Source organism: Tyto alba, unplaced genomic scaffold, assembly GCF_018691265.1.
Source record: "Tyto alba isolate M040663 unplaced genomic scaffold, T.alba_DEE_v4.0 Super-Scaffold_8, whole genome shotgun sequence".
NCBI lineage: Eukaryota > Metazoa > Chordata > Aves > Strigiformes > Tytonidae > Tyto > Tyto alba.
Window position 1 is genome coordinate 5,735,852 of NW_024881329.1, and position 25,167 is coordinate 5,761,018.

General features: G+C 39.2%; 1 protein-coding gene across 1 annotated transcript in view; it reads left to right on the top strand.

The window, feature by feature from the left end:
* The first annotated feature begins 8,231 nt into the window (after positions 1 to 8,231).
* The window catches only part of ABCC8 (ATP binding cassette subfamily C member 8), a 79,463-nt gene continuing 62,527 nt past the window's right edge, over positions 8,232 to 25,167 (top strand). Inside the window, exons 1-6 of the mRNA XM_042785363.1 lie at positions 8,232 to 8,479; positions 9,898 to 10,039; positions 12,717 to 12,838; positions 18,437 to 18,603; positions 20,836 to 21,078; positions 21,941 to 22,129. Coding sequence (XP_042641297.1) covers positions 8,290 to 8,479; positions 9,898 to 10,039; positions 12,717 to 12,838; positions 18,437 to 18,603; positions 20,836 to 21,078; positions 21,941 to 22,129 — 1,053 coding nt within the window. The 5' untranslated portion in view covers positions 8,232 to 8,289. The remainder of the gene's footprint in view (positions 8,480 to 9,897; positions 10,040 to 12,716; positions 12,839 to 18,436; positions 18,604 to 20,835; positions 21,079 to 21,940; positions 22,130 to 25,167) is intronic.

Consider the following 25,167-nt stretch of genomic DNA (forward strand, 5'->3'; position numbering starts at 1 on the left):
GTCAGTGCTCTCCAGCTGGATGTGGTGGTTCTTGTTGTTTCCGCTGCATTGCTGTTACACTGTAGATGAAAAACAGACAGCAGATGATTGTATATGGAAAAACTTCCACGCCTCAGTGCTTGACATACCTCTTCACATTTGGACTGCTAAAATACAGACATGCAAAAAGTTACCGGTAGCTTGTGTTGCCTTCTTATCACAGTAGACAAATATAGCCTGGGGAAAGCATTCTGAGACAGGCTACCTACAACCATGAGAAAAAGAAAAGAATCGGGAATAATGCCGTATAGGAAGGGAGATTAGAGTCTGGGAATTGCACCCTGCATAGGTGGTTCTGACATGTCCACTTGTGGTATCAAGCAGGCAGACAGGGTGTTTGTGCCTGCACAAGGCTGCCCAGGTGCTTGCAGAGAAGCTGAGGACTTAGGCTGAGGGGTACCTGGGACTGTGTTAGGACATCCCTCTCCTACCAAGGAGACTCTGCAAACTATTTTCTACAAACCCTCTACAAACTAATTCCTCTAAAGTAAGGCTCTTTACGATGTTTTACAAACTAGTCTCATAAGCTATTTATTGTAAATATTAGAAAACCCAACACAATGTTAATCCATGTTACTTGTCAATTCTCATTATATCCTGAGCATGATTTTAGCTTTATGGAACAAAATTGCGTGCAGCTTTGAAACTCTTTCACAGTTTTAGCTCACTGCAAATTGACTGTTACGCTCATGAGTCAGGGTTGTTTTCTTCACTAATGCTGTAGAATGAAACAGTGGAATGTATGCTGTTATAAAAAGAAAACATGCAAAGAACTGGGTTTTTTTGTTTGTTTGTTTGTTTTTTTTCAGGAAGTCTTCTACAACAGAAAATAGGGCTTCTCTTTTAAGAAGAGATGTACAATACCAAGCATTATCTTTAGCTTGTGTTACCACCAGTCTGCAAAAATTTAATTCATGTCCCGATGGGGAGAATTACTTCTGAAGGAAAAGGGATGATTCTCTTTATAATAATTGTAAGAAAAAAAGCAACTTTTCCAACATTGTTTTTTGTTTTGTTTTGTTTTGTTTTGTTTTAAAGCCAGAACAGTTTATTTAGATTTTTTTAAAATTAGAACATGAGTTGTCATATTTAGGCACATTGTATTCCTACCAATAGTTCATACTTTCCTGCAAGCAGTTCTTAAGGAGATCCACAGCTGCTTTACAGGCTGCACTGAAGTGGATACCTAGAGTTTGCTGTCATTTGCATGATAATAGTGCACATAAGTGCAATTCATCATCAGACTCCTGATACATCTTAAACATGGTCCCACCTCTAAATCTTTTTTTTCAAGACATTTCACAGAGAAAACAATATTATTTAGAAATAAGATCAGCTGTAGTATTTTGTTTTAGATGCCTTTTCAACCCATTCCTACCACACTAACTTTAGGGGGGTGCTGTAGTTGTACAAGGCTCGTGTTTCTATTATTCACTCTTCAAAGCAACTTGCAAATGTACTGTGTAACACATTAAAACTAACCTGAAAATTCACTACTCCCACCCACCCCTTATTTCAGCCATGTAAGGAATTTCTAGTTGTATGAATAAAGTAAGAGTTCAAAACATAAGGGCAGGATCATTCCGAGGTAAATCCTCTGTGTTATTCACAGACTGTCATGGTGTCATGTGCTGGACAGTTGGTTTTGCTCCTGTTTAGAATTTTCCCTCTTTTTTTGGCCAAAAATACTAATTTAATGTGACCCAAACTTGCAAATAATTTTAGCCCATTGATGCTGCATTATTTTGCCCAGTTCAAGGGGGCTTTTACAGTGCACACTGATTTGAGGATTTAGTATTCAGTTTGTCTTATTCTTGTTACAGATTTGTGGGCAGGATATATGGACACATAATATTAAAAAAATATTCTCTGCCCTCTGTAGCAGGAGAAAAATAGTGCCAAGTTTTGTTACTGGAGAGAGTTGTAAAAGTTGTCTTCTTTTTTTACAAAAGTGACTTGATTTCTCCTAAATACTGACAGTATGAAAAATCCCTGTCTGAAGTAGAGGATTCTGGCTGGTTTGAAGGCTGAGGCTGTGAACCATCTGCTATAAATGGACATTCAGGATTTACTGCTGCCAGTTAATGGTGTCACAGTTTACAGTTACTTCCATGGAAAGCTTCCACACCTACGAATGCAGGTACAGTGATTTGCTGTACACAACCAACACTGTATTACTCGAAGAGATAATGAGCTTCAGGTTAAAATTATCATGGAGAAAATGAAAAACAATAGGAAAAAAAAAAGCTCCCACTGGCTAGGAGTTCAGTTACTAAATAGAAAGTTAGTAAATTAATTTTCTTTATATATTGTACGGATATTGATTGTTTTAATTCCCTTGAGCCTCTGAAAATCCCAAATGTAGTCTTCATGAGGGTTGAACTCAAGAGGAAAGTCTCTTGAAATAGGCCTTTGACAATTAATTAGTTATACGATAAATCACAATAGGGAATAAACAGTCTTGTCTATACAGGATCAAGCTTTTTGTGCATACTCATGATCTTTTTTTTTTTAATGAATCCACATTGTGATTTTTTTTGTCATTGCTTTATCTTAAGAGCTAGAATAAATGCTACGTTGCAATCTATTAAAAATAAAAAGAAGAAAAATTTTTAGTGAAAAACCTCATTAAACGGCAACACTCTCGTTGTTAATATTTTGTCTAATTTTGCCAAATAGCAGCACAAGAAGAATACATTCCAAATCCAAGTCTAAATTGATAGTTTTAAGTTTCTCTCTAATTGTGTTGATTTTGCCCACTGGATAAATTAAGGGTAGCATGGAATGATTCCCAGGTGGTAAATGAATAGATCAACTACCTACAACTCTCTAGTGTGCCTGAACAGAAAACCACTTTCTTTTCGAAAAAGGAAAGATGTTAGCTTCATTTTGTTCCTAATAATCTTTAACAAACAATTCAAATCTTAGGTTTCAGTCTAATTTCTGGGTTTTGGAAGACTTCCTAGAAAGGCCGGTGACTTTTAGCCCTGTTATCTTTTAGAAATTGATGCTGGTTATATGTTTATTTGTTAGTGCATGTGAGTTTTGTAGTGTAAACAGGCAAAATAACCTTTTATATACAAGACTCCATATACAAGGGAAGCATCATAAAGGCACTTAACTGAGTCAGTGACTAAAATAACATTTGCTGCAGAATACCACACTAGAGCTAGCGTGTGAGTTGTTTATTGGCATGAGTTAGTCCACAGCACTCAACTTATTCTCCTGAGGAAAATACAACACTTGTAGTACAATTACTACACAGGGAGTACTTAAAATATTAACCATTTAAATGCTGGAAAAATAAACTGAGGTACAATGTGATCAGTGAGGTCATGCAGGGATTGTAAGAGTACACTGATGTACAAGGATAGTCAGGACTGAATAGAGAGTTGGTTTAGGCCTGATTTTTCAAAAATTACTGCTGCTTTGGTTGCCTTAGCATTTGTCAGCTCAACATATTTTCAGATGTTGAGCACCACTGAAGCTAACTGAAGCTGCGGTAATAAATTACCTTCCAAAATACTTACAGGATGAATCAGAGCTTGTAGATGGAGTAAGTAAGTGGGCAGGTAAGAGGAAAAGCAAGCCTTTCAGTGAGAAGCTGGCTCTTTTGCAATGCCCAGAGGAGAGAGAACTGATGAGCGTGACCGTAACCCCTCTGCCCAGTGAGAACGAGATGCGGAGTACTTTCACTCGAGGAAAGCACTGTACCTGGGGAATACTGGCCTCATTGCCGTGAAGAATCCTGGTGATGCAGGAGGGCAGCGGAGCCTCAGGTGTATCCTTCGGCCAGGCTGGTACGGGAAGCAGCCTGCAGCCCCTCAGTCGATTCACCATGCGTTTTGCCAGGTATCCCCAGACGTGCGCGCGTTTGTTCAACGCTTCAAAGGAGAGTGAGCAAAGGGAAGAGCAAGCTTTTCCCCCAGGTTTCAAGTGCCGTGTGGTATTGCCAAGTCAGCATGGCTCTGGCTGTATTGAACTAGGAAGCTAGTGTTTGGCTGAGGAGCTAGTTCAACTATAACTGCCTGAATGTTATGCTGTGTGTTGGAAAATGTGCCTCATAAAATGTCTCAACAATAGAGGTCATGTATGTAGCTGAAGGAACAAGATGCCTGAAGAGTATTCAAGGACTACAGTAACATAGTGTGGCTCCCTCAATCATAGGTAAAGGAGAATGGCATTCTGTGAAGATCAGGTGCAAAAAAGAAGAGCTGATAACCATGTAAAATATGGGAAACAAACTGAACGTTTGAATTAGTAATATCTATGCTGCTTTTTTTGGTGGTGTAATAAGTGTATGCAGAAGAGTTCCCATTCATTAGTTTCAATGGAACTCTGTGGCGCACACTTAAAAATAAGCTGTTCTAATCTAAGACAGTTATCTGAGTATTTGCTTAAAGTATTTTGTTTCCACTCAAGATAGATCTGCTTACCCATAAGTTCTTTTTTCATTTTTAATGAGGGACAGCAATTAAGAATTAATAAGGTTTATTTAGAGAAAAATAAGCCATTTCTGTAAATCTCTGCACTATTATGCTTATTGCACTATTTATAGTAGTAGTACCTTAGACAATTTTTACAAAGAAGTTTCAGTTGCTTTGTGATATTATATCTTTTGTGAAGTTACAGAGTGGAGTTCTTTGTTCCACAAGAATAAAATAAGTTTTCGCTGGAGGTGATTTTCTCCAATTTTGTCCTCTCAACCTTTCCCAATGTGCTTTTGAAAGGAGTCAGTACTTTCCTCCTGTTCATGTAAATTGCTTTTCCTCTCTACCTCCAAGAGCAGAATTTAACAGGAGGAATAAGTCATCAATTGGTACATCTTGTTTAGCAAATTCTAAATCACAATAAGGATTTGCCTTTTTTTTTTTTTTTTTCTCCTGATTAAGGTTTTCTCCTGATACTTGGTCCAAATAATGACTTGAAAATACACAGGAAAGTGAAATTTTCCTGCCTGATGCCTATGTTATATGCCTAGCTAACTAATGTTGTATATGACCTGTGTCCATTCAGAACTTTCAGAAGTTTATTTTTCTTTTGTTTCTAGATGCAAATACAAGCAGAAAACCTGCAGAGTGATTCATAGTAGCAAAACGTGATTTTTAGTGATAGACCACTTCCTGTACACAGCACTGTTGAGAAGGAGGTCAGTGCAAAGCAGCTGAATAAGAGGAGCAAGAAACAAATGGCAAAGGTAGAAAAGAAAAAAGAAAGCACCCACGTAAATGAATATTTTTATCTGTTAAAAACAACTATCGGGTTTTAAATTCTGAAGTGTCAATTCTTTACTGCAAATATGAAAATCTGTCTGCATCCTGTAGACAGAGAAATTCCAAGGCAAGCACGAAAAGTTAATTTTTCCTTGAATTAAAAATATCACCCTTGTCTGTCTGGAATTCAGTTTCAAATAATCAAGATGCTTCCAAAATATTTCCAGTCACCTATTGAATGTGCTGGTGGTTGCCAGGATCTAGCCTGATTTCTCATTTCTAATAGATATGCTGAAATGATGAAGTAGAAAACTGACTTCTTGTGATATGGAAATAGTCAGAAAAGAGTGAGGGAAACAGGATCTAATGGGATTTTTGTGAACAATAAAGTTGCATTTGCAACATGCAGATAAACATAGCTGTCTACCTGTTGGTTTCATATTGTTCTTTGCCTTTTCTGTACTTGGAGAAATAATTCTGTTCTCACAACGCTTCACAAAAATGCAGCTTTGAGAAGAAACATATTTTTCTGTGACCTGCTCCAAAGCCCACTGAACACAGGACTAGCAAAGATATTCTGGGTAAGTAGATTCAGTCCTTTGATACCACGGACAGCCACATCTAAACTTTTCAGAAAAGGATCAAACTCTGTCTTAGAATTATTTTGTGAAGTCACAGAATAACTCTTTGGCCATTTGTGAGTGAAAAAGAAATTGTCATTTGATGCTTTAGTGAGCAAAACCAGTATTATTCCAAATTCAGTACTCTTGATTTCATTGTCACAGCAGGGACAAAACTGTGGTATTGTTACTGGAAGTGAGTTCTTTAAAGAGTTTCTGTGTGTGCATAACTGTTTTTATTTCTATGAGTGCTCAGTTTAGCAATTTCAGTTTACCAAATGTTTTGATTTCCATCAGAGTGGGTTTTTTCAGTATTTCATTAAGTTGTTATTTGTAATCCAAGACTCTTCCCCACTTAATCTATCACCTTTCTGCTCAGGTTGCCAACACGTTTCTGACTCAACTTTATCTCTGTGATGAGTGCACATCTGTTGTAGGACCTGAACTGAGACCACAAATTTTAAACCACTATGTGAACTATGTAATCTTGGCTGCATTTGAAAACCACTGAAAAAATAAATTTCAAATTCCACACTGTGGAGTCTCCTGACGTTTTGTTGTTTGAGAAATGTTTTTTAAAATATTGTGATTGACACCTGGTAGTAAAAGAAGATGGTATCAAAGTTCAGAGACTGTGTAGCGGCTGGGGATGTGAGCTCAGACCCCAGATTCCTTTGGAGACTTTGGCGAACTTCAATTTCTATGTTTAGTTCTCCAGTCACAATTAAGGTGATGATTCTGCCCCCGAACCTTGCCCTCTGATTTCAGTCTCCAGAATGTAAACTGTCAAGTGTTCTTTGCTGCATCTGTTCATTGCTTCATCTGTACACAGAGCCCTTGTGTTACTTAGGGTCTCAGGAAATACTAAAATATAAATGATTTTTAAATTATCTGCATGTAAATGTCACATACTGTTTATTAAATAACTATTAGGATAACAGAGATGAGCTTAAGCAGAAGCTCAGATGAATGCTGGGTCCTGTCCAAAACTTTAAATAATTACAGTTTTTCCAGTGTGGGTGTAACTTTAATATTTGAAAATACATATACCCAGGATTTGGTTTGGGGTTAGTCTTTTATTTTTAACTACGCTGCTGTAGCCCCAAAAGACCCTATATAGGAAATAATACGTTGGATGCAGAGAACTACTTTTTATTCCCTCCTGTCCGACAGTAAGATCAATAAAAGCAGCACAACAAAAGTAATTTTCAAGTCTACTGGTAGAGCTGTCTGTTCTAGAAATCAAATGCTCTGTTATGCTGAGCATCCATAGCTTGATCATTAAAGGAGAAACAAGGAAATTTTTAATTTTTGGGGTCATTTCCCTTAGAGGCATTTAGCCAACTTGTAGCTTTTGCATTCTAAGAGTTAAGCCTGGATATGTGGGCATTGTTTGTTTGCATTTCTGTTTTTAGGATGTGGCAAGTTGTATTAAATACTCAGCTAAGCAATGGATAAGCGTGACTGGGAATGAAAGGAGCTCCAAAGTAGAGGATTTGGTTACGAATCTTAATGTTGAGTATTTCATGGCTACATCCCCAGAGATATTTGATTCTCAGGCTTTGTCTCAACCTCTGCTTGGAAGCATAAACCAGGTGCAGACTTGTGATGCAGATCACGTTTTACTTTTCAGTATTATCCCCCAGCATGGAGGTATGTGTTTAGAGTTTTTGTTTGGCTTTGGCTCTGGCTCAGCTGGGCCTAACTTCTACTCAGGACAAAAAGGTTTGAAAAATTTGATTTATAGGTTATTTTGATATACATAAAATTGCTTAAGGAGTGATGCGGAACCAATTCAGATTAATGTTCTGATTCCCACAGGCTACAACAGTCTTGGTGGGGAAGAAGAAGTTAGGGTTGAACTCATTTAAGGGGTAAAGTAAGGTAAAGCACAAACGTAATAGCTATTTGGGATATGATTTCCAAGTCGCCTTTGAAGACAGGGCAGCAGCTGTTCACACGACTTAATGTAATAATATCTTCATCATAGTGGAGAAAAATGCACAAAGCTGGCAACATTAAAAAAATATAATAGTAGTAGTCTATGGTTTCTCTGTCATCACTAATTTAGTGCCTTTTTTTTTTTTTTTTTTTTAATGTTCTGTCTTATAAATGATGCCTACAAAGCTTAATTAGCGAGCCCTGGGCACCCTGCAACACTGCTTTATGTCGCTCTACCGTATCCCCGGGCTGTCACGGTCCTTGGTGGCCAGTAGTGTCGGGAGAGGGGCACAGCCCGTCCCCCCCCGCCGCCGCCCGGGGCCTGGCCTTGACCTTCCCTTGCCCCTTCGCGGGGGGCGGGGCCGATTCGGGGGCGGGGCCTGTTCGGGGGGCGGGGCCGGCGGGCGGCGGGGCCGGCGCTCGCGGGCAGGTGCGCGCAGTTCCGCGGCCGCGCAGCCCGCGCCGGCCCCGCCTGGATGTGCGCGGAGGCGGCGCCGGGCTGCGCGCAGGGTCCCGCCATGGCCCTGGCGTTCTGCGGCGACGAGGGCAACTCCACCGCCTACAACGTGGACCACGGCGTCCTCAACAACGGCTGCTTCGTGGACGCGCTCAACGTGGTGCCGCACGTCTTCCTGCTCTTCATCACCTTCCCCATCCTCTTCATCGGTGAGCGCCCGCGGGGCTCCCTCGCTCTGTCCGCCTACACCTTGCCTTCCGCGCCGCTCCTCTTCCCTCCGCACTCCCTCCCTCCGCCACCCCGGTCTTGCTTCGCTGTGTGAAATGTCGCACCCCCCCCCCCCCCCCCCCCCACCCCCCGCGCCTTCCTTTGTCTTGCCGTGGGCTTCCCCCCGCGATTTGCCGTGGTTTCTGTGTCGTACTCCCCGCGCTTGCCTGCCCTGCCCTTGCCGGGTCTCCCCCCGGCCGGGCCCTCCCCTCAGCGCGGGGAGGCGGGGGGCTGCGCGGGGTGGCGACCTCCGGGAGGTCCCCCAGCCGGCTGTCTGTCTGTCCGCTGTCCGGCCGTCTGTCCGCCTCTGGCAGAGGTGCCCATTTCCTTCTATCGGGGCTTACCGGGCGGGGGAGGGGGGGCAGCCCGCGGGTGAAACCGCCTTGCGCAGGGGTCGGACGGACGGACTGACGGATGGATGGATGGATGGATGCTGGAGGGGACTGCAGTATTTCCCTGCAGCTTTTGACTAGCAGCACGGGAAGCAAAAACGAACGTGCTATTAAAAATCAGAAAGCCTGGCAAGTATGTCTTATGTTATCAAATAATACTCCCTGCGACTACAGAGGAGGTGCAGCAGCCGGCCAGCCCTCCTCCTTCCTGGCGGTGACTGGGAGGGTGCCCGGCTCCTGCCGTATCTGCCGCGGGTGTTATTTGGTAACACAAAGCCGGGGTTACCAGCAGGTGGCCCGGTGGTTTCGTACATGTGGCCGTTACTACTCCGAGTACCGCTCTCCTCAGCCTGGGCTGTCCTCCCCATCGCCCAGCGCCGGCTCCTGGCCATCGGAAAAGGTCCAGAACTGAAACAGCAGCACAACTGTTAAAATGGGGGTTTAAAACTGTTAAAACCTGAAGAACTACTTAGGCTTATCTCTGTTTATTTGGCTCTTCTCAGTACTGTTAACTTTTGATCTAGATCAAGAGAATGAGTTATTCAAAAAAAAAAAAAAAGTAATTGTAAGCTAAGGTGTAAATGCTTTAGTTAAATGCAATGAAGTGAAGAAAATCAGTGTATGTATTATACTGGTTGTGCATATTTGTCAAAATGTTCGTTTTTTTTCTTTATTTAAACTGTTAATGTATTTAAAAAATGTTTAATGCATATAATTACTCAAAAGTAAGTTGCTAAAAGTATAGGAATTTAAGGCTGTGTCCTGTTTGCGCTATTGATTTTATTCCATATGAAGGGAAGCAATGAGAACACAGTTCTGAAAGTTTTCAAATACACACATATTTAACAACACAGTTGTGTCAACTTTAGTACACTAGTCTGTTATGTATACGCTTTTCTGTATGCAGGAGCTTTGTACACCACTCCTGTTATTAAGAAAGCTCTTCAAAATTTTCTTTTCCTGTTTAGGATGGGGAAGTCAGAGTTCCAAAGTACATATACATCATAGCACATGGCTTCATTTTCCTGGCCACAATTTACGCTGGATATTGACTTTTATCCTCTTGTTTGTGCTGGTGTGTGAAATTGCAGAGGGCATAGTGTCTGATGGGTAAGTGTATGTCTACTTTCTCCTGATAGCACTGAGCATTTTAAAGGTTTTGGGGTAGGTATTTTTTCCCTGTCCAAGTTCTCATCTAGACCATATTCTCTGTGGTTATAAACATGTAATCTGTGTTCTTGGTGATTAACCTACCGACCTTGTATCAGAAATTCCACAGACCTTGCCAAATTACGTACACATGCACAACTGACCTTAATCTTTTTTAGTTCATCTTGATGACACTGTCTTTCCAAACAGTAATCATAGATAAATCCTAACAATTCAAGCAGATGGTGACATTTTTGTCATACGTTTTATGTCCAAGGATCCAGTCCCACAGTCCTTACTCAGACAGAACTCCCATATGCACAGTAGGTCATGCCATTTCCCTGCAGACTGAATTCTGTTCATCTTAATAAAGGGAGTGCGTTTACCGAGCCTTATCTCACACCCCACAGAGTTTCCTCTGGTATTTGTGCAGCGCATCTGATCTGGAACCTTGAGCTGAGTAGCTCACATTCTATGAGCATGATCCATCATCTGTTACTCAATTTAGGATGTCTTTAAACAGTAATCTGTGGGGGAAAATTACTCCAAGTGAAACAAGTGATACAGGAGAAAGATTTATTAAGAAAAAAGCTAATGTTGTATAACAATGGCTATGATCATCTTCCTGTAAAGAAAGGTCTGATTTTCATAACTATCATGAATTTGCAACTCAAAGATTATAAAGCTGAAGCTTCTTGTTAAATAGAACAAAACCTCTCCATTTAGCTATCTATGTAATGACTATCCACCAACCAGTGTGAAAAGCACTGCAGTGTTCTGCTGTAGAAGCTGATATCAACATTATTATAACTTCTCTTAAACATATATAAATAACATGTTTCTCAGTGATGTTTTTTTTTAAAAATGAATTTTTCTCATGCTTATTCAGAGTTATCAGAGTGTGGGATGCTCAGAGCAAAATCTCCTGCTTTGAGGTTTTTTGTCTTATTTTACTCTTTAGCAATCCCTCTCATTATGTTTATTTGCTATTTAACTTGACTCAGAATGCTGCTGTTAAGTAATAAGTGTCACCTGATGAGAAGCAAAGCTTCTAGCTACACTGGGGGAGTGCCAACCCACAGTGCCTCCCGAGCACTCAGCAGGCTAACGAGTGCTCTACTGAATAAAAGCAGATTTTGAGACTCATCAGCTTTCTAAGACCAAAATGGATCACTTGACAGCAATTTGGTGCCAGAGGCTTTGGCACCTCAGCAGTAGATGCAGCCTCTTGAAGATATGGTTATATAGGGGAATTCCAGCAACTTCTGTCTGTGAAATAAATAAATTTTAAAAAAACCTCCCACTCCTGCGGTATTACCTACTGAAACTTAGGCCGTCTGAATAAATGTTCCTTTTGTTTGTTTTTCCTTGCTGAGAATTCAGCCCTGATGTACAAAACCCCCTGGCATTACTAGGAATTCAGAGACTGGAGAATCTTTTCTCGTTTTACTGTATGCACAAACAACTCATTGTCAACAAGAGGAGTTAAATGTTATGACACAGGTTGTCAGCATGGCTCCAGCCAGCTCTGCAGAGTTCACCACGATGTCCCTGTGAGGGAGGGCTTTCCTTTCCTAGCACAGGTGAAGGAAGTGGTCCTCCTGAGCTCCTACAGACCTCTTGGACATTCGAGATGCTCTGCTCTCAGATACGTGACGTCCTGTGATGATCTCCAGCTCCCTGACAGCACAGCCCCTTTTGTGTCTCCAAACCACACCAAGGTAGCTTTTGCCGCAGCAGGAACAAACCCAGGGGTGCTAATTTCTTTACCATGAGGTTCAGAGGACAAGGTATGAATTTCCCTGAGTGTTTGTGTCCTGAGGACTTCCTCTTGGTGCCTTCTCTCCTGGAGCTGGTTGGTAGAGAGGGGAAATTATACCTCTTGACAGCACAGGACACTCGATTACTTTTGTGAAAGAAAGAAAAGCAGAGGAGGGGAAGATGGCAAGTAGGAGGAAAGTGGGGATGGAAAACATGATTTTACCCACCTCTGCACAAACTAACAACATTGCCCAACAGTTCCCGTATTCCCAAAGGGCTGTAGTTGGCAGGACACTCTCCACTGCTACCTGAAGCAAAGTGTCAGAGTTTTACTTTCTAGGACAAAACTTCAGGTTATATGATTCTGTTGTAGGGTTTTTTTCTTGGCTTGCAGTCACTGGAAACAGAACTCACTGTAATTCATTCCCATGCTGTGATGCTGTTCCTTCTCCCAAACTGGAAAAAGAAAATGAAACATTTCCTCAAATTTTTTCCACAGAAGACCTTAAACTGTGCTGTCAGTTGGTCTTATCTACATATTTTGATGGACAGCTCCCAATCTAGTTTATCTTAAATTAACTTTTCTCATTTTGGAGCTGAGCTGCTTATTCTAATTTAAACAACCTTCCAATTGATTTTAGTAAGAAATAGGAGTACACACATTTTATTTTCAGCACAGGGGAGAAATTTGAAATCCAACTATGTGATTTAGGAGCATATATCAAAATGAAAATTGGGGAGCTTTACATCCCTAACTCATTCTAGAAAATACAATGTCAGAGCTAGGTACAGGATACAATTAATACATTAAAAAGGAAACATCTAAATAGCTAAGATGGTTTGATTTTAATAGATGTTTACTTTTCTTCTTTTTAAGGGTTTCAGAATCGCGCCATTTGCACCTGTACATGCCAGCTGGGATGGCATTCTTGGCAGCCATCACATCAGTTGTTTATTACCATAATATCGAGACATCTAATTTCCCGAAGTTGTTAATCGGTACGTCTCACAACTTGCAAGACTGGGAAGGGTGACTCTGGTGCTGTGGGTCTCTGTTCTGTGACAGGGCACTGCAGTCTCAGTGCTAGCTTGTATGGATAATGCTACACCTATATTCTAGTCTGCTGGTTGCTATTACCAGACTCGGTTCTGAGTTTTCCTGAAACAGTTCACTGTTTTCAATTCTTTTAACTTCTAATAGTATTCTGTATGGTGTTCTCTGGGATCCAATGGGCTATAGGCTTCTCTAGGGAAAACTGTATTTGTGGGAAAAGTAGCACATCAGATTGTTAATTCTAAAAGCTATCCCTGCTTGTCAGCATGTTGTATTTAAGCATGATGTCAGACCGAAGCCATGTTTGTGTGTGTGGTCTGTTGAAATATGCAGAGTCAAGGGAAATGAATGATACCACTGACTTTCAGTATGACCCTGGATATATTACTTTGCCTGCTTGTTCTTGCTTCCTGTTCCTAAAACCCCCTTTGTAAACTGCTTTAAGACCTTTTGAATGGAAAATGTCATGTATAAGAACTACCTAGTATATATTTTCTGCAAGATTGTAAATAAACTGTAGCTAGCTGTAGAAAATCCACTACTGATGACAATCAGGCAGTTGGTGAGATTTTCTCTACTGTTGAAGTAGATTGCAGACTGTGGATGTCTACATGTTTAGTCATCTTCTTTGCTGTTATTTCTTTGGTGGTCCTGGCTCATCTTGTTTTGTTTGAGCTGTTTTTCTGTATTAATGGATCTTGCCAAGGTTTCTCTTGTGTCATTGTAGCTCTGTGTATCAAAGTTCTGTTCTAGTTTTTATCAGGTGGTAAAAAATGAGTAACAACTGGATTTGAGAAAGGTTTTAAATACTGAAAATTATTTTGAACTGCATGTTGTAAACGAGCATCTTCTGTGGAAGGAGCCTGTAACACCTGTTAAAAAAAAAAAAGGTCATTCCTCTTCAAAAACTTCAGATTTATATCCAGGCTTGGCAACATTTGTGTCTTCTCATTTGGGACAGCTTGTATTCTTGTACCCTTTTTTAAGTAGGATCTTTTTTATCTTTTATAACCAGGTGAAGTCATTTAGTTACTTTTTTTAATAAGTCAACGCAGTCTATATAATGCCTTCTCACTAGATGTTATGTCTCAGGAAAGCATTGCTAGCCTTTTAGAATCACTTGTGGAAAGCAAGCAGCAATTTTCCTGTGGTGGTTTTTTCTGTTGTTGTCATTTAGATGTATAATGCAGTGTTTAATAATTTAGTGTTGCTACCACATTCCCACTGTTAAGTCATTGAGAAGCGTAGCAGAAATTTACAGCTGGTAGTTGATTACCCATTTTTGCATAATCCCTTCTCTGTAGAGATTTCTCTTTTATGATAATTTTGTTCAGTATTTAGAGCACTGATGCTGGATAAGCTCTGGACAGTGCTGGGATGGTAAACAGTTATACCAGTGAATACCAACATTTAAGTAAGTGTTTTTGATACTAAAGTTAATAATTATGAGTTTTCATTTTGTAAGAATTTCTAAGGAGTAGACTCCATTAGAAAATCTAATTTTAATAGCTAACTCTAGGCAAGAAACAAAATCAGACTACCACAGTCTTTCCCACTTAGTTGGTTTAATGTGAATTTTAATCCAAAGTCTTCACAAGCTGATGGTCTTTGATTTTAATCATATTTTTGGTTTTGTTTTTCTTTTCATTATCCTGCATTTGTGAGAGAACCTAAACCAGACGTTTCTGGAAGTCTCTATCCTTTATTCTTGACTGCACAAATTTATTGTTATCTGAGAGGATCATCTTTCAAAGTTAATTGCAGCTACTCTGTAAGGATATCCAGGACCAGGTGATGATGACTTTATGCAAATTAGCCCGGTATTAGATAGTTAAATTATACCTATATTCATCTGTCAACATACTAGAGTGCAGTGTGGCCATGAAGCAGCTTTCTTTTAGAGCCTAATACAAATGAGGTAAATGGGAACCATGAGAAAAAGCTGAAGGTGATAAACTTTTTGCTGAGTGTATGAGAAAGGAAACGCAGAGCGTTCTTGGTTAGTACAGTGTTGTAGAGGAGATCTAATATTGCACACACAGACAGAGAAAAGTAAATGACTTGATGTGGCATCAGTGAAGTTCCACCTAACTGCTGGGCATCATTTGCCTCAGCTGCAGGATCAGTGCGTGCACTTGCAAAGCGTTGGTAGCTGTATAAAGCAAAAGCTAACTGACCCTTATCCAAAATTTGCTAAGTCCAGTGGGGAAACTCACTGATGCAGTGCAGAAGACCCTTAGAGGTCTGTTCATTAATTCTGAACAGGATAAAATTTTCTAATCTTATGAAATTTTGAGATGCTTTCTTTTCTAAACACCTTTTTCACCCTGTAGGTTAAAGAAACCAAGTCCGTTTGTAGTTCTTCATGAACAAGCAAGAGGCAGATACCATAACAGACCTGGGGATTAGCACATTCCCTTGGGGTATGCAAGACAAGGACACAAAGTTCCTATATTGATCCTGCCTTTCAGCTTCTATGCCTGGGCTGTTGGCTATTTTGTAGTCATTCTTATTATCCCTTATAAAAAAGAAGTTGGCAAGGTTTAGAATATTTATTCGCTGAAGCTAATGATTGAGTCGAGGGTGCCTGTTGAGTGTGCAAGCTATTTGAACACTTTCATCTGGTCTGAATCTGTTTTCCTCTATATGATTTTGACCTGTAATTATATTTTGACAAACACAGTTTTTCCAGTGTAGTGCTGTTTACCAAGGGACTCTTGTAATAATGCTGATTTTGGTGCTCTTTGCACAGTGTTGCAGAATGGATTCGTAACCATTGTACAGTTTAACAGGACACATTTTAGAATAGTTTTCATACTGAACTGGAAAATCTGCTAGCTTTCTCGATGTTCAAAATACGTAGCTGAATGGTAGCATCTGATTGCACTGTTTTTTAAGTGAATTTGTTCTGTAGATAAATTAACCTCAGAAATTAAACAGTAGGAGAAAATTATGAAATAACAATAGGACTTTGAGTTTTTAATCTGAAAGGGATAGTAGTATGGGAACACATATGAATTTTTTTATTTAAGAAAATTGTCTTTTAACCAATCATAATTATAGGACTGCCTTACCATTCTTGCCAGTAATCTAGTTTTCTAATTTAAATTTCTCATACCTTGACATTGTAGTTTAATTCCCTTGGAATTAGTTTATTGTTTAAAATGGAACTTCCTGTTACTGTATAAATATAAAGCTTATTGCTTAGTAGACAAAATTTCCCTCCAAACAGACCCAGGTTAATCAATAAATCCCATCCAGTTAAGTGCATGATTTTTCAGCTCTTGGGCTTAATCCAATAAAGATGTAGAACAGTTCGAGTTCCATGTTGCTTAATTTTCAGCAGTCTGGCCCCAGGCAAAAATCTACACCCTGGTGTTGTGTGTTGAGGTAGTTTATACAGCCCAAGAAAAGGTGAGGTTCTTAAGGCTGAAGGCATCTAGAATAGATCTAAAGCAATCAAGTAAATGAAAACATGCCTCTGTGATCTGATTAGTAGGCAGTTCAGGCTAGTGGAAGTTCTTGGTGATAATTTCTAGAAACTCTCAGCCAATATGCACTCACTATCCAGATGATAAAAACACAGGTTAAAGGAAAGAGCCATAACTTTTCCAAGGATCCTTATCTTGAGGGACTTGTGAACATCTGCCTGCTTAGATTATGTACACTTTTATTCAAAAGTGAGAAGCTAAGTAGGTTGAAATTATTCTAGGAGATATGACAATGGGAGGTCAATTATCACCTGAGAAAGTTGTGTTTAGCACTTTCTATACTTCTTAGATAAAAGATAAATGAATGTTATAATAAAATAATAATAATAAAAGGTCCTATAGACCCTTATTTAAATCCTAAATAAGAGAATGGCTCTGATAGTTCTTATTTCTAATTCCAAGAGCTTTACATAGATAACAGTTGGATTGGTTGGTCTTTTTAGGTCTCCTCTGCTAGTGCAGATTTTCAGGATGCACTGTTTGTATAAGTCCTCTTTACTCCAAGAAGGATGTTTTCTCAGCCTATTGCAAAAAGAATGAGACAGAACACAAGGATTAACAGATAAAGTGTTTAGGAGTACAGTCATATGGAATATGTTCTTGAATGAAGTGAGATTTTAGTCAGACATATCACAAACAGGAAGGATTAGTGCCTCAAAGTTAGGAAACAGTCTGAAGCAGGATGAGATTAGGTTTGATGCGGTATAAGTTGACAAGAGGGTAGGAAGCCTCACATAAGAATGCTATGGTTTTATAAGAGGGATTCTGTAAGTATGTCTCTTAAATCATTTCTGCAACTGCATCATCTGCTAAAACACAGTGCTGAGATATCTGACCTCTTAGTGCTTTCTTCTTACAAACTGGCCTAGTAATTTTAGAGGAAGACAGACTCTTGGCAAATGTCTTAATGCCCAGTACTCCTGTACTGTTCCATTTACTGTCCTCATTTAAATGAGTGTTTTGAAATTGATTTCCACAGAAGCAGGATTGGCACCCCCGAATTCCATACAGACTCTCCATGTTGAATTGAGTTTTGGTTGGAAAGGGTAACCCCACAGTATATCCCACAGGGCTTTCTAGGCCGCCTCAGGGTAGCTGGAACACCACACCTTCTTTGAAATTTGTGCAAGTTCCTGATGATTATCCACATCGGTAAATTAGACTTACAGTTGCTAATGTTTTGGTTGAAGACTTTCTCTGGTATTGCAGCAAGACATTCAGAAAGCATAACCATGTTTTTCTTGGCAGCTAGAGCACATTCCAGCTGTTGCACTATGGCAGGTAGAGCAGTGATGAAAGATTTGTGTAAAAGAACATAATGTTATAAGGTATTTCCTTAAGAATGGGGAACAGGTGCTGGTGTTTGGTGGTGGTGAATGGGATGGAATGTGTTTCCAAATCACCAGAGCTTATTTCAGGGATTATTTGTCTATAGCTGACAGCAGCATGAGCACTTTTATGCAAGAAGTTCAGTAGAACTCCAAAAAGTTAAAGTTGTATTCTGCAAATGCCAGAACATCCTTCCTTGATGTACCTGCATTCTAAATCACATATACAGAATTTGCGTTGAATAGAATAAAGTAGCAGTGGTTTGGAGAAATCATTTTAGTATCTGTTCCTGCATACACCTCAGAGATCTGCCAGCGGAATGAGATCAATTTTCCTTCAAGCCAAATTCACAGCAGTCTGGTAGCACTAACCAAATTTGAAGAGCATCATTCACAGCCACCTTCACTTGTGGGGCAGTTCCCTCCCTTGAACTCATCATGTGGTCACACGTTTACAACAAATGGAAATTTCCTTCAGCAGACTTTGCTTTGTGAAACTTCCCAAATACCACTAAACCTAATAGGAAAGGAATTTGGAACCAACATTATCTTAATGTTTTCATGTTTGTGGAATTGAATAAGGCTTCTGTTTTGATGTGAGAAAGGCCACTCTTTGGTTTTATATATTCTTGTTGCATTCTTTCTGAATGAATATTTAATACTGCTATTGTATATTTTTGCAACTGTGAAGCTCATTAACTTTTTTTTTTTTTCCCCCCTGCAGCATTGCTGTTCTACTGGACTTTAGCTTTCATAACTAAAACCATCAAATTTGTAAAGTTCTGTGATAATGGGGTTGGATTTTCGCAGCTTCGATTTTGCCTCACAGGACTCTTGGTTGTTCTATATGGAATGCTACTCGCTGTAGAAATCAATGTCATCAGGGTGAGGGTAAGTCTGTATCATAAAAGTCTCCTTCTGTGTTTTTTTGTTGTTTTGGCCTTTTTTTTTTTTTTTTTGGCTATCCTTTCTGGGTACTTAGTGTGAAATGCATTTCTAAAGGAGAGAGAAAAGTCCAGTTAGAAATATATTTGAGAATCAAAAGTTAATCTAATTTTATTAGGCCAGATGAATCAATAATTTCAAAATTGCCAGAATCCACTGTAGTTAAATTAAGATTAATTTCATCTGTTCAAGTTTGTTTTAAAAATGTCTATTATGTTTTGGAGTTGCAGTCATCAGAAACAAGTATTTCTGATGGAAGAAAAGATGCAAGGTCTGCTTTATCAGAGAGTATCTTAGACACACAAATAACATCTCTCATTTTCCAGGAGACAATCATAATAAGTGATTTACTGGAGCAACTGGGATTGCTATCTAGCCTCCCAGCTATATGTATATATTTTTCCTCTGCGTGTCTGCAGTCATCATCCAAACTCAGAGGTGGCTTTGGAGACTGCTGGATACATAAATGCTAAAGTTCTTCCCTTCACCTGTCTGTCACTTAACTGTGAACACAAATTAAACTTAGTTTCAGGAGGGAAAGAAATTTTTCCATGTAAATTTTCTTGCTGCTTCCCTCACACGTGGGGAAGCATGAGTATGTGAAGTCTTTCCAGTAGCGCATTCAGCAATGTGAGTTGTGTCTACTGTGTGTTTGTTTTTTTTTTGTGATAGTCTAGGGGGATTTTTTGTGTCTATATGTTTATTTGATAACTTAGGACAAAAATATGTCTAAAAGCAGCCTTTTGAGTAACATTTTTGAAAGAAAGAGGAATAAAACTTTCAGCGCTGGAAATTCAGTGTTCATATCATAAATGAAAAGCATTGCATTGGCTTGTGGAAAAAGTGAAATTCAAATGTGACGTTGGAGGGACTTGCTTATAAACCTCCTGATAATAGAACTACATAAATGAGATTTATTCACACTGTAATTATAGGTCACAAAGAAGAAGAAAAAGTGGTCACTGCCTATTGTAATCTTTTTTTATATTGTATTTGTTTGATTTTATTTATTAAAGGTTGTCTCTGATGCATAGAATGAACTAGCCAGCAGTATGGATTTTTTTACTGCTTACTCTGTCTGTGGCAGAGTCTGGAGAGCCAGACTTGCTGCTGCAGCTGCTGAAGGAAGGGATTGGGATGCATGGAGAGTTGGCCACTGCTGAGGGAAAGCAGGGAGAAAAAGAAAATAAAAATAAGGGGTGAGGCCTCTGTGGTAGCAGAAACAGCAGATATTTGCCTTATCTTTTTTCTCCAGCCTTCCCTCATCTTCTTCCAGAAGACAGAAGATTGAGTTGTCCTGGTTTGGGCCCAAAGCAGGACAGTTGTTTGACTTAGAATCCCAACTGTACCTTCTGCTGTTCCCACTGTTATTCTAGATGGCTTTCCTAACCCCATCACCATTTTTTCTAGGATCTGTGAATTATGTCTTTGACTGTGGTTGGAGAAAAGATAGCAGTGAAGCATATCCAGAAATCCTACTAAGATTAATAGGCTTTGGGTACAGTCATGAGTAGAGATTGAGTGAAATATGTGATTGACTACTTCTCAGAAGGGAAAGGTGTATTTTGATGGGGCTTGGCTTTTCATTCCCAAAAATGAGTGATGTCTGGAAAAGTTTTATCTTGACAACAGGAAATCATGAACAGTCTACCCTCTCTCTTTGGGCATTTAAGCCAACAAAAACATTTGTTAGTGCCATCTGCACTTTCTAGTTCACTGGTTTCCCAGACCCATTCAGGACAGCCCAGGTTCTGAGGGAGCAAAGTGTGAGGCAGTATCATAGGGAAGGTGAATCGCTGTGATAGCCTCGGGGCTGTGCCTAAGCTAGTCTGTCTCGTGTTGTCTGGAACTCAGGGTGAGAGGCTGGGTCTGTGCTGTTTGAAATGTAAGGCGAGTACTTTTTTCCTACAAGTATGTGAATTTGTACCCCATAAACAAAGTAATAGTGAGTGTTTAGAATTATTTATTTATAGACTGGATGCCTCTGATTTTCCTCAGTACCTGAGGAAACTGGATTGCTGTATTGGTTGAATTTGAATACCTAAGTTCCTTGAGTACTTTTGAGAAGTCAAGACTGATTAATTGATTATCTGCAATGTTTTTTATCTCTTGTCTATTTGTGGACTTTTGTTTTCTATATGTTGAGTGTGATTCTTTTGGTATTTTTCTGAATTTCAGAGGTATGTTTTCTTCAAAACTCCTAAAGAAGTTAAACCTCCTGAGGATCTTCAGGACCTTGGTGTTCGATTCTTACAGCCATTTGTGAATCTGTTATCCAAAGGAACGTACTGGTGGATGAATACATTCATCAAGACAGCCCATAAAAAACCAATAGACTTGAAAACCATAGGCAAGCTTCCCATTGCTATGAGAGCTCTGACCAATTACATTCGTCTTAATGAGGCCTTTGAAGCACAGAAGGTATGCAAAGCATGGACTTATGTCTATCTGCTTACTCAGTATTTGTGTTTTTAATTACTTTTTATGCTATAAGTATGATATAAAATTATATAAACAGACATGATGCAAATGAAGTATCCATTAGCATCGCTTTCTATATACAAAGAGATCACATACTCAGCTCTACCTCCTACAAATAATGAAATTTATCTGCCTAAACATGCATGTCAAACACATTACTGTTTAAATGCATGCAAAATTCATATGGCCTCTACTTTGATGTGGAAAGTAATTATGGGCTGTAGTCACTGAACACCATTATTGTTCTTCCTAATAAGACCCTGGAATCATTCGGTTACAGAGTCAATATTAATGAGGCCTCACAGGACTATTTTTACCATGTTATTTCAGTTACAGTTTGTCTATAGGAGAATTCAGGGCTGACACTACCTCAGCTCAAATTCTCTTTGACTCCCTGATGGGAGCTGAGTGTATTCAGGATTTTAAGAGAAGCCTTTTGCATCCTGTCTAAAAAGAGTATAGGTTTCCAGTCTCTATGTTCACAGGAAAACAAAACCTGTCAATTCTCTCCTTTTACTCTTTCTCCCTCCAGAAACACACAAACAACACACTTATTTGATCCCTGTTAAAGGAAGGAAAGAAATCATGGTTCTTTTTGTGCAGGAGAGTACAAATGAATGCTTTGTTCCGACTCCATAAAAACAGATGAAACAGTAATTGTAGTTCCTGTGCTTTTCTAGCTCAAAGATTGCAGCTGGTTGTCAATGAATTAAAACAAGGATAAAAATACCAATAATTTATCAGACCTGAGGTTAACGTATAACATAATCCTTACTATTTTTTTTTTTTTTATTCTGAATAGAACAAAAGGTCATCATCTCCACAAGGATCCAGATCAATCTGGCGTGCTCTCTGCTGTGCTTTCGGAAGACCCTTACTTCTCAGTAGCACATTCCGTATTCTGGCTGACTTGCTTGGGTTTACTGGTCCGCTCTGCATCTCTGGGATTGTTCACAATGTTGGAAAAGGAAATAACACCATTCGCCCACAGGTACTGTCGAAGTGTCGTAAAAATAGCGGAGTCAAAAAAGGTGATGCTATGACTATGTATTATTTGGCCTCAGTAAAGAAAGTGATTCTGCAGTGTATTTGTGAATGCTGGAAATGACGGTATGTATGTGCAGTCTATTATCCATTTTTATATCTTGATGGGGAGCAAAATGCATTACCCACACATCTTATCAGGCTTCCATTCTAGAAAATAACCTCATTCAATATAATGGTGAGGCATATCCAGAATCCCATTAGTATCAAGGATTCTAGGTACAGTCATGAGTAGATATTGAACTAAGTATGCGACTGAATGTCTTTCAGAAAGGAAAAAGTTTGGTTTTAATAGGCTTGGCTTTTCATTTCCGAAAATGAGTGATGTCTAAGAGGATTAAAGCAGGCTTTTGTCATCACAGTAAAATGCTGAGTAATTTAAATGTGACAAAGAATTTCCACTAGTATCTTTGAGAGGGTTGGTTTGGAAAGATCAACTAAAACATTTTTTAAGGCTGCTACTTAAATTAATATTCCCCAGGAAGGAACAGACATACTTCTTGATTAACTAAAAAAAAACCCCACCTAACTCAGGAAGCATCTTCTTATTATAAGGTGAGGTCACTCAGGCTGGATTTCTATAAGAAAGATCAGTTTATTTCTGCAGCTCACTTACTGTTTGATACAAGACTTTATTTCCAAAGTCTGTTGACTCTAATGGAAATATACCCATTCACTCAAGTACACTTTGGATTAGGTCCACTGTAAATATTGAAACACATCAGATGCATTGCAGAAAATTTAACAAAGGCCTCAGGCTAAAATTAATTGTTTATCTATTTTGCAATCCTTATCCTAATGTTTGGAAGCTTTAATATAGCAAGAGGGTTCAATGGAAACCAGTTAAAGCAGAAAATTAAAAAATTAAGACTTTTGGGCTATGTTGCAGCAAAGTATTGTGGAAGCTTTTGAGCTCTGCTTCTTGATAATTTGATTGGAACACTGTTTCAGCTGAAATTATACCAAATCACAATTTATGGGTTATCCTATTTAATTTTCCTATTAAAGTTTCAGCTCGTGCTTCTGTGTGAAAAAAACCTCAAGTCTAGTTCAGATAGGCCCTAAACAGAGCCTCATCTAGCCTTCATATCCTCCCTGGGTCTAGCTAAGCGGTAGCTTCATTGTTGCTGTCATTTACACTATTGGGAGATCACCTAACAGCAGTATTCACCAGTGGTGATAGTCCATGAGCGACACTGAAGAGTATATTTTATCTTTGCTAAAAGGTCTCTATGGGGCTTTTCCTTCTGTTTTGGCCTGGTTTATACACGTCATTTTTCTGTTAAGAGACTAGTTACCTTTACATTTGAAAATTGCTTTTGATGGATGAGGTGAAATATCTTTCTAAAATGTATGAAGGCTTTCTATTCAAACCATCTGAAACAGACCAGGGTGTTCAGGAAAAATCCCACGTGTACGCACATACCTAGCCAACTGGGTCTACTTTGGAAAAAAATACACTGGCTCTTCTGCTAGAAATGTTATATCCTTACTTGCAGTGAGTCAAAAAAGGAGAACCTTGCCTTGTTGTTTGCTCCTGGGAACTACATATGTGTGAGAAACAAGCTTTCTAAAACACTGTTTTATGAAGGCAGAGATAAGTTGGGGGGAAACATTGTTTGTGTCTGATGTGCTGCTGAGTTTGGGGGCATTGGAAAGAATTGCCATACAGAGGGACAGAACTGGACAAGCAAAGCTGTAAGACCAACGAAGAGTGTCTTTTACCCATCCCTTAAAGTGTCATTTCTTCATTTTAAATAGTTTAGGTTGAGATGTTGTAATGCGTCATCTCTATCTTTTGAACAGAAATTTTGTTTGTGAAACCGAAGGCAAGGAGATAATTCCTAAGATACAATATTTGCTTTATTCTTCAGGCGCGTTGTGACAGATATAAACTATGATGGAGCTGGAACTCTGAGATCATGTGTGTGTCACGGGCAGTATTAACTGCTTTAGTTAGTGCCGCAGTTAGTCAGAGCACAACAGCATCTTAAATTCTGTCACGCTCTTCATGTTTATTTATAACTCCATTATCAATATTTATGGCCACACAGGAGTGTTCCTATGGCATGAATTTCTCTGAGTGTTAATCATTTCACACTGAAGAAGAGACTGACAGGATTTTGTATTTTGCTGGTAGCATCTTCCACATTGCAACGTTAGGATTAGCCGTTCCACTATTAGGAATAGCTGCCGACATAACACAGTCAAAAGATACACCAAATTTACATGTTTATTATTTAAAAAGCTATACAAGTCATAGGTCCCAGTATTGACTTTTAAGTCTGTGTGAGTCTAGGGTCTTCAAGTATTTAAATAGTGACCTTTTGCTCAGCCTTTTACTGGTTAGAGCCTACTGGAACTTTAAAAAACTGGTATTATCCTGAAGTCGTTAGGAAGGTGGGACACTGAATGTCCCCAAAGCCATTTCTGAAAATAAAACATCTAATTAGTTCCATCAGCTTCTCAAACAAGGTTATTTGCCTTATATGCAAAAGGTTCAGTAGATGTTCAGTTATTTCCTTGTGTTTCCTGCAGGCTGGCAAATGTACTTAGGCAACTATTGTAGTTTAAACATACTGATGCTCAGTGACTTTGTAAACTATAGTGGCCTAATAATGTATCTGAGACTTGGAAAATACCTTGGTGCTTTCACCAAGTCAAAAGTGTGTGTGTGTGATGTTTATGTATATCTGTTTGTCCTCCTTTCCTCTCAAGTGTATTCTAGATGAAATAACAACAATATTAATCTCACTTTTCCTCCATGTTTATTATATGATGTTTTGATGTGAATCAACACTGCACCAAAATCTCATTGCTGGAAAAGCATGATTTGTCAAAGCATGATTGTGTAAAAAATTGTATTCTTTTATGTGCAGTAAAAAGTGGTATTAGCTGCAGTAATTAGCAGCACTAGCCAGATGTACATGTAGGACAGCATTGAAATTGTGCTGCTTCTGTTACTGCCTTTGATATATAATACAG